Source organism: Leguminivora glycinivorella, chromosome 13, assembly GCF_023078275.1.
Source record: "Leguminivora glycinivorella isolate SPB_JAAS2020 chromosome 13, LegGlyc_1.1, whole genome shotgun sequence".
Classification (NCBI taxonomy): Eukaryota; Metazoa; Arthropoda; class Insecta; order Lepidoptera; family Tortricidae; genus Leguminivora; species Leguminivora glycinivorella.
In genome coordinates, this window is record NC_062983.1 from 10460385 (window position 1) to 10471260 (window position 10876).

At 34.2% G+C, this 10876-nt stretch overlaps 1 protein-coding gene across 1 annotated transcript; it reads left to right on the top strand.

The window, feature by feature from the left end:
* Positions 1 to 264: 264 nt before the first annotated feature.
* On the top strand, positions 265 to 10095 carry LOC125232724 (zinc carboxypeptidase A 1-like). Its single transcript, XM_048138483.1, has 13 exons — positions 265 to 440; positions 3038 to 3327; positions 3572 to 3962; positions 4052 to 4136; positions 4419 to 4621; positions 5471 to 5555; positions 5831 to 6081; positions 7439 to 7524; positions 7626 to 8016; positions 8192 to 8276; positions 8651 to 8853; positions 9265 to 9349; positions 9767 to 10095. The coding sequence occupies exons 1-13, from the start codon at positions 435 to 437 to the stop codon at positions 10024 to 10026; spliced, it is 2421 nt and encodes an 806-aa protein (XP_047994440.1). The 5' UTR covers positions 265 to 434; the 3' UTR covers positions 10027 to 10095.
* Positions 10096 to 10876: the final 781 nt, after the last annotated feature.

Genomic DNA, 10876 nt, shown 5'->3' on the forward strand with positions numbered 1-10876 from the left:
AAATTGCTATTATTAATTTTTGGCAATTTTTTGAAAACGAGCATTCACCGGTACAATTGTTACCACTTTTGGACATTTTCTCATATTTTGTTAGACCAAGTAGAAAAAGTCCTATAATGTGATATATATTTGTAAACCACTCGCAAAGCCCTTTAATTTGATACCACACACGGTATTATCGAGCGCTCGGTTGCGATTTCACTGTTTTTCACACGAAAGCCCTCTTAAGCTTAAGTGCTTATATTATTTACTTTACTTTTTCAGAGCCATTGATGCTCAAGTAAACAGCAGAAAGAAACGCAGTCCTCGTGTGATTCGTGAGCCCGTCATGCACTTCGAAGGCTATCACACTCTGGAGAATATCAATAACTGGTTCCAACATCTAGCTGAACAGCACAGTAACATCGTCACTTTGGTCACTGCTGGTACTTCACATGAGGGTAAAGAATTCAACTAATTCAAACCATTGGACATTGACAGAGAGATAGAAAATAGAATACTCTTTATTGGCACACATTGGAGGCAAAACAAATGACTATACATGTAGCAGACAGCAAGCATTGTTATCACTAAAGAGCGATGTTTGTTTTCCCATAATAAAATTGCGTGGCGTTACATCAAGAGGCACTATATACTAAGGATAAATATTTATTTGAAAATGACCTCCGGAGATCATCACAACGGGCAGATAATAAAATAAATACTTGCTAAATAATTACTGTTTAAACAAAATCGATGTGGGATGGAGAAACGATGTCTTCCTAAATATGGTTTATATATTTTTTCGATAACAAGTCTGTTTCCCTAACGGTCAGCTGTGAGCCGAACGGAACCATATATGCAAATGCATACGCAATTGCGCACTGTAATGCACTGCTCTCATGCAGAATCTTTTCCCTTTATTAGTCTGATTTTACCTTTTAGTCATAATAGTATTGATATATTACTTTCAGTAACTAATGATAATGATACTTGTACAAAAGGGCATCGTTAAACATTTGAAGAATGGATTTAACAATTTAATGAATTCCAGCATACTTATTTCCTGTCAATATTATTCCAGGACGAAACATCACCGGTATAAAAATAGCCCGAAACTCTAACCGGCCAGCATTCTTCCTCGAAGCTGGTCAGATCGGAGCTGACTGATCCGATATCGGATGTCGGAAGGATTTCAATAGAAAAAATCCAAGATGGCGCCTGTAATGTATGGATTATCGGTCCGATATCCGATATCGGATCGGATAATGTGAAAACGCACTTAAGTTAAAATAATGAGTAATAAAATATTTGAAACCTGGTGATTGAATTTGAATTATTAACAATTAAGTTTAGTATCTGTACACAATTCGAGAATAAATTTCGAAACAAGCAGACGTTTCTGGTCTGCAAGCGATGTTTACCTATAAGGTACATACCTAAATTAAAAGAGAGAAAATTCACTGGTTTGGATGGAACTTCTTCAACCCACGACCACATCACCGCAGTTAAGCCAGATTTTTTTTTTTGCCTTTTCATTATTTTATCTCTAAGCTGAATTCAAGAATTTGTGTCTTGCCCTAGTCAACTGGTAGTTAAGGGCGTAATCCGTTATTCATTGTGCAATAAAGTTTCAATAAATATTCCGCCCCTAATCTCTGAAACTGTTCTGAAAAGTTTTAGATATGCAGATTATAGGAAACCCATAAGGAATGTATGAGTCATGGGACACACGCAGAAGCAGCACCCGCCAGGGTGCAAAGATTCTTTGAGAGTTCATGGAATCTAAAATGAACTAGGCTGTTGGATGAAAATGGTGAATGAAATACCTGTCTATAGGATAAAAAATTCTACTACACAGCGCCACCTCGCCTCTTAGATTTTTTTTTCATTTCAACCCGATCGTTAATTATATCCCTAACGCCAGCCAAAGCAAGTCAGAGATAGAGTCCTGGGTCACCTATCAGCACACTCGGTCGACGATATTTTGGTGCTAATAAAAAAAAATCGGCCAAGAGCGTGTCGGGCCACGCTCAGTGTAGGGGCTCAAGTTCCGAAGTTCTACTTTTGTGATTTTTTTCATATTATTTTTTAAACAAATGGTTCAAAAGTTAGAGGGGGGGGACACACTTTTTTTCCTTTAGGAGCGATTATTTCCGAAAATATTAAATTTATCAAAAAACGATTTTAGTAAACCCTTATTTATTATTAAATACCTATCCAACAATATATCACACGTTGGGGTAGGAATGAAAAAAAAAACAGTCCCCACTTTACATGTAGGGGGGGTACCCTAACAAAACATTTTTTTCCACTTTTTATTTTACCACTTTGTCGGCGTGATTGATATTCATATTAGTACCAAATTTCAGCTTTCTAGTGCTAACGGTTACTGAGATTATCCGCGGACGGACGGACGAACGGACGGACAGACAGACATGGCGAAACTATAAGGGTTCCTAGTTGACTACGGAATCCTAAAAACAATAAATAGCTTTAAACCATATCCATAAAGATTAGACTACATTTCGATAATAGGTTTATAACATAAGGTTTAAAAGATATACTATCAAAGCTATTATTTAGTTCATAGACATATTGAAAACAAGTAAGTGGCCTTAGAAATTAATATTTTTTCGTTACAAATAAATTAATTTGTAATATTTTTGTGCAAGTCTCTTATAACTAAGCATGATCCGTTTGTATTAATCGGAAAAAAAACATGGTAAAATTAACCACAAACCTGAAGTTTATAATTTTTTTAGTTTAATTTCATTTGATATTGTGATTTTCAGTTAAATCCCATTTTAATGTCCCTTTTAAATGTTTGATTTTATTTGAAAAAGTAATAAAAATTAACAAAATTGTTGTAACCAGTGTGTATAATTGTCATTCGTCACCCTATTTCACAACCGTTTTAAATACACCGAACATTTGGTTGCAAAAAATATATTATGTCTGTGCACTGTGATACGCTAATCCAACAAAAAAAAAACAGAGTAGTTCCCTAACCGTATGTAAGTACCTACAATTGCTTATTTTACTTTTTTTTTTTTAGGACAATATGTTAAAACTACTAGCCACCTTGCTTTTATTAAGCAGCTATGCAAATAGTGAAAAGTTCAATTTCACAAATTACGCCCTATACAGGGTAACCCCGAGCACCGCTGAAGAACTAGAAATACTAAATTCCATGCTATCTAACCCTCAGTTAGATTTCTTCGAAGATCCAGTAAGTGTCAATGAAATGGTCAGCGTAGTAACATCACCTGGATACAGAAAAACGTTTGATGATATATTAAAAGCAAATAGTATTGATGCTGAAGTTACTATTGAAAATATACAAACGTAAGTAATTTAAGCATGATCCCCTAAAACATAATATTACATAGGACTTATTGAACAGTGAGAAGATATAGGTAACGCACGGAAAATAATGGTCACACAGAGATGAGAGTATATATTAAAAATAAAATTCAGGGTCAAACGCGATTAGCCAACCTTTTGTATCACATGATTGTTTGATCAGTGAAAAGATGATTCAACTTTTTTTTTCTCAATTCAACTCAATTTAAGATGTTTCTGTTTGTAGGGTAATTGACAACGAAAAACACGGTAAATATATTCAACGCAATGTGCAATCTATGACATGGGACGCGTACTATCCTTTAGAAGACATATACTCTTGGCTTGATGATATAGCTGCTGACAACAGTGATATTGTTACAATAATAAAAGGAGGACAGTCATATGAACGAAGAGAAATTAAAGGAGTTAAAATTTCTCACGGCAGCGGTAGAAAGTCTATATTTATTGAAGGAGGTATACATGCTAGAGAATGGATATCTTATGCAACGGTCAACTATATTATTACTCAGCTTTTGTATAGTGAAGATCCGGAAGCGCAAGCTGCTGCTAGAGATTTCGATTGGTACATATTTCCCTGCACAAACCCTGATGGTTATGTTTGGACATGGACAGACGTAAGTTTCTATATGTATTAAAGAACACATTGAATTTTTTTAAATTATTATAGTGAAGATTTTTTTTAATGTTTTGGTTTCTATTTTAGTTCAGACTGTGGCGTAAAAACAGGCGTCCCGTTGGAACTGAATTTGGAATTGATTTAAACAGAAATTGGGACAGCAATTGGATGCGTAAGTAACTTTTGTGTTAAGTAAATAAATGAAAAATAGTACCACAAATGTAAGCAGAATTAACATTAAGTAATCATTATATGTTACGATTCCAATAAAAATAAATGATAAAAAGGGTGTGTCAATATTACAGTCGAAATCTAAACCTTATATAATTATCTCTCTGATTTGCGAGGTCAATAGTGCCTATACTTATTTTGATCTAAACTATCCTGCAGAACTTTGCAGAAAGAGTTAATTGACTGGTGAAATAATTAGAATGAAAAATGTTTATCTTTACAGTTAAAAGTTCCAGCAATAATGCTTCTAGCAACAACTATGCTGGTACCGGTCCGTTTTCCGAACCCGAAGCAAGTACTTTAGCCGCCTATATAGAAAGCGTTGCAGAAAATATGGAAATGTATATCAGCTTCCATTCTTCGGGGCAAATGCTTATGGTTCCTTACGGAAATACTACAGACCCTTTGGATAATTATGAAGATTCGGTAATTATTAATTCATGCTGATCCTCGTAAGTTGATTTTTGAAACGAACTTACAGATGTACTAGTGCGAATATATTTTCCTTCTTATTACGGAAACGCACGAACGTGTCATGCTATTTCAGTCAGTCTCAGTACAAAACTTACTTACTACTGACACAGTCTAGACTAGCATACCAAATATAAACGTTTCCGTAAAAATACGAAGGATAAGTTTTTCGCACTACATCTGTACTGTAGGAAGGCGTTCTTTTAATTTTACCTTTTGTTTTATACCTACGTGCCTATCTTGAGTTTTAATGTGTTACACGATAGCGACATCATGAAAAATTACAATTTTATGGAGAAAGTGACCAGAGGGCCAAATTTTTACCTACTGCAATAAAATATACATATAATTTTTCCACAAAATTTTTACGCTATCGAGATAACATACCTACGTATTAAAAAAACGTGCTAGTCACACTGATTAAGATTATAATACGTGATTAATGTACAGTGAGCTGAAAAAGTGCATGGCGAATTTATCAACGAAATTCATTCATAATTTGTCCATGCGATTTCGTAGCTCACTTACCAACTCCATATTTTTGTACTTTTGTGGGTGTCGGCGTCGTAGAAGTAATCTGTGGGATATGGGTTAAATTGTGGCGTCAGCGATAGGCTGGCACCCTGTCACTTCTATATCACTTCAGTATTTTTTTTCAACTCCTTAGTTGTTGCCAAGAGTGCCACTGAAGCTTGAGCGGTTTCATGTACTCTGCCCTTACGTTTGGGAATATAGGCAAGACCTTATGTATGTTTACAAAGTCCCTTTTTTATGGTTAATTTATTGTTTTATTTTTTATTACAGGTGAAAATCGCCCGCAGAGCTATAGGCTCTTTGACAGTGCGATACGGAACGCCATATGTGGCTGGCAATGTGGCTGAAGTAATTTGTAAGTAATTTTCATATAGTCGTATTTTATTGTCCATTAAATGCTAGTCACATAAATCTTTAAAAAAATGCTATAAACATGTAAACACTGTTAATGAAAGGTTTCTGCGTACAATGCTAAAATTGTTTTATCTCTAGGAGGCTTTAGGACCCAAGGATAGATTTAAGACAAAAAGTCGCCAAGATTAATTTTTTTATAGCTAATGGAAGTTGCGGTCAGTCACTTGACTTTTTTGAACTTCTGAAATAGCCAATAACGGTAACTGATTTTTTTAGATGAAGCAACGGGAACTAGTGTAGACTGGGTAAAAGAAAAACTACGTATACCTCTCACGTACATCTATGAACTTCGAGACCGTGGTGAATATGGTCATCTTCTACCCGCTGAGCAAATTTTACCCAACAATGAAGAAATTTGGGATTCAGTACTCGCCTTAATAAGGGAAGGTCGAGCTTTGGGCTACTTCAGTTCTGCTTCTACCATTTCAGGATCGTTTGCAGTTATTCTAGGAGTTTTGTTATATCTTGTAAATTAAAAGGAAGATAAAACATCGACATCTTTAGAATCATTTACATGTTCATGCTCATATAGTTTAGGAACATTCTATGGGCTATCCCGTACGTCGCATTGTATTTCGTACGTTGCGATTTTTCTATTTCAGCGTTTAAAGCAATTGATAATTTGTCTGTACATAATTCTTCACAATACCTTAGATAAGGATCCTCTTACACCAGCCAATTTTCAGATAATTCGTCTTTGTACGGGACACCAGTAGCCTATTCCATGGAATGCTTCTTTAACGTGTTTTTCAATGGATATGTTTTTAACTTTTATTAATTTGTTATTATTAATATATTTGTATTTATCATTATAAAGATCGTATCTAACTTCGTGATTTTATGCTTCAAGTGTTTTTTTCTTATTTTCTTTAAGCAAAACAATTCTGTGTAATATTCACTTCTTCAATGTTTACTGTAGTAAAACTTATTTCAACTTTCACGATTTTTACACATATATAAAATTGTTGCAAACGGGACTTAATTTTATTATTATGAAATGGACTTACTCTTGACCACAAACTAGCCAAATGAAATAAATAATAATAAATAAATATGTATATTATTCGTCTTAAATTTATTCAGTTAATTTTATGAAACATTGATAATGATGTTCGGTATTTATCGTTGATAATTTTGATAAAAGAGCATTTATGTCAAAGCGGTGAAATGTAATCCATATAGATTAGCCTGTATTTTTGATAATTATTTTATTGGACAAGGCTTAAAATGGGACGTTCTAAAGATATTACTTTATATCTTAAACATATTGGATAAGGTAAGTACCATTGTTTTGAAGATGTTTATTTTTATTTATTGTCTTTGTGTATGTTTATTTTACAATAGTTTTGACTTGCATCTAATCATTCTAAACTCATACAGACTCTATAATCTTGCACCAAACTAACTATCTCTGTTTTATGAAATTGTTGACTGGAAAGGAATGCCTTAAGGCACCAAGTCCACTAAACTTGTACTTTTTATTATTCATTTTTGCAATAACAAAGTTTGAATACTTAAATATCGAATATTTTAACTAAAAACTAATATTGTACAAATCAATTATATTAAAACAGTGAATACTTAGCATGACCTAGTCAATAAGTTTAATAAGTTTTTTATTTTACAGAACAATATGTTGAAACTTCTGGGCACCTTGCTTATACTAAGTAGCTACGCCGGTAGTGAACAGTTTAATTTCACTAATTATGCCTTATATAGAGTAACCCCTAGTACTGTTCAAGAACTGGAAATACTGAATTCCATGCTATCCAATCCTCAGTTAAATTTTTTTAAAGATCCAGTGAGTGTTGATGAAATTGTCAGCGTTGTTACTTCACCAGAAAAACGTTTGATGATATATTGAAAGCTAATAACATAGATGCAGACGTGAGCATTGAAAATATACAAACGTAAGTGAATAATAAACCATTATCAAGTTCTAAATAAATCTTAAATAAACAAATTAAAAATATCAATGCAAATGCTGTTAAGCCGAACATTTTGTTAACAGGGTTATTAGTAACGAGAAACACGGGAAATATATTCAACGTAATATTCACTCCATGACTTGGGATGCGTACTTTCCTTTAGACGACATTTACGCTTGGCTTGATGATTTAGCTGCTGCCAATACTGATGTTGTTACATTACTCAATATCGGTGAATCCTACGAGGGGAGATCAATTAAGGGACTAAAAATTTCGCACGGTAGTGGCAGAAAGACTATTTTCATTGAAGGAGGCATACATTCTAGAGAATGGTTATCTTACGCAACAGTGAACTACATAATTAGTCAGCTTCTGTATAGTGATGATCCTGAAACGCAAGCTGCTGCTAGAGATTTTGATTGGTATATATTTCCATGCATCAACCCTGATGGATATGTTTGGACTTGGACCGATGTAAGTTTAAGTTTTTTTTTTTAACATATTGAGTCACGTTATGTTTCTTTAGATGAAATATGCCAAAGCATTAAAAACAATAAGCATTTTGACCCCGAATATGCATTAATTTTATAAAATGTGTTGAATAGGAGAATATAATTGTTCTCATGCTTTGTTTTCTTTTCATCTACAGTTCAGACTCTGGCGTAAAAGCCGACGTCCCATTGGAACTGAATTTGGCATCGATTTGAACAGAAATTGGGACAGCAACTGGATGCGTAAGTGCTCAGTTTGTTATTTCATCTATAATTATCCAAAAGTAAAGAACTGCTCAAAATTTACCAGTCTATTTAACACAAAATGTGGAAAAAATGCCAAATTGGTCCTTCGTTGTCTTGGCGTTCGTGAAGCAAATATACGTAAAATAATTAAATGGGTCTTGATACGTATGAATGTTGATAGAATGGCGAGACAGGGGTAAACCCAAACAAAAAAAATTGATGGATTGTGTGAAAGAGGATACGAGAAAAAAAAAAGTAAATTGCTGAGATAGCGAAAGATAGAAGAGAATGGAAAGGGATGAACCCCACATAACGTGGAACAAGGGAGGAGATGATACATTGACGTATTAAAAAAAGCATTTTTTTTGCAGTAAATGGATCCAGCACAGATCCCAGCAGCGACAACTATGCTGGTACTGGCCCGTTTTCCGAGCCTGAAACGAGGGCTTTATCTACCTTTATAGATAGTGTTGCAGACAATATGGAAATGTACATCAGCTTCCATGCGTTCAGGCAAATGATTATGTTCCCTTATGGAAATACTACTGAACCTTTGGACAATTACGATGACTCGGTAATAATCAAATTTATATATTTTCAAGTTATTGAATAATTGCAAGTTATATAACCAAGTATACCAAAAAAGTAAACAACTAATGTCCAGAAGTACTAAAAACCACTGGCTGTTGGTGCGCAGAGGCCAAAGGGAATTGAGCGGGAGGCAGACCAAGCGTGGGCACGACCCTCGCTCCGGGTCGTTCCTGTTGCACAGGTTGTCCATCGCGGTTCAACGTGGCAACGCGGTGAGCGTGATGGGCTCCTTTGCAGCGGGGGGGACTCGGAGTGGATTTAGTGAGTTTAGTCCTAATTTTATGTTTCCAAAAGAGCCTTTCGGACATTAGTTGTTTACTTGGTCCTCAAGCGCATACTTATTTTTAAATATTTTACTAATAAAATAATTAAAATGAATTATTGCTTTTTACAGATGAAAATTGCCCGAAAAGCAATTGAAACGCTGGCAGTACGTTACGGAACACAGTACGTAGCTGGAAACATAGCGGAAACAATCTGTAAGTTATCTAAATTAACATTAAATAAACGTCATAACAAAGAAAAAGTGACCAAGGCCTCCAAGTGTCCCAAGCTGGAATCAAACCAGCGTACTCCGTTAACCGGACGGATGCCTGTAAAACCACTCGGCCATCAGATCACGAAAGCAAGGGTCGAAATTTCCAAGTATATGACACAATTACCGAAGGCTTATGGCGCCCCCAAAAATACAAATTAAAATATTTTTAAATGACAATGATTTAATTTGTTCTAATATATAGATATTTTGTTCAATTTGTTCTAATCAATCTAAATTTATTAAAATTGTGTGTCATTTAACTAAAAATAAAGGCTTTTTATAATAGCTTGTCACATTTAGCAGAAAATTGTGATAGGAAAAGGCAAAAAGCGAGTGATCAAAAATATTTTTCTTTTAGATGACGCAACGGGAAGTAGTTTGGATTGGGTTAAAGAAAAACATCGTATCCCTCTTACATTTGTCTACGAATTACGAGATCAAGGTCATTATGGACATCTTGTACCTGCCGACCAGATTCTACCCAACAATGAAGAAGTCATGGATTCAGTACTAACTATAATAAGGGAAGGACGTGCTTTAGGCTACCTCAATTCAGCGTCTTCTATTCAAGGGCCATTGACAGTAATCTTTGGAGCTTTGTTATATCTCATAAATTAACATTTACAAACTACTGATTACTTTTTAATTTTTCATCTATTTATTGGCGCAAATAGACCATTAATGTTATTTTTGTATTTCATTCATTGCATTGATACCTTTAGGTAAGACCAAAAATATGCAAAGCAAAGTATTTAAACACATGAAAACACGAAAATTCGCGTTTCCCAGGATTTAGAAAGCTAAATCGATTTTTCACAATCGAAAATTTCCACATAGCAAATATCAGCGAATTCGTTAGAGCTGTCTGAGATCGGTGGTAATTATTTGTATATAAACAAATATGTTACAAGAATTGCTCTTACAATACAATAAAATAAAATACTATTTTTAGAATAGAATAGAATAGAATAACATTTATTCGTGAACACAGGCAAGACAAAATACACACAATAACAATAAGTCAGAAAATAATGAAGTGCCACGATTTTTATTTTACTATACACCTCACATATAAGTTATTTTTTTTTCATAACACACAACATAAATCAAGTAATCAGAGGTAACAACTAGCAGTTTTATCGCCTGAGAGCAAAGTCTTCCAGACGACCTTTACATATCGGATAGTTAGAACCATAAGAAATTAATGATAATTTTATCTTATCAAAAACAAAATTATTATGTATTACCCAAATCATTATCTGGACGTATCTAGTTTACAAGGTAACCTAAATAAACCTTTATTTGGGACATTTTTTTCATAGTTTAGTCCACTTTATTTGGATTTGGAAATTTTTATGTGGTTTCCATTTCCACTTGAATTGCGAGCTGTTTCAATCCTAATAGGGGAAAAAAAGTGTCCCAAGGTTTTTTCTCGTTCCGTTATCATTTTTTCATACATTTTGTATGG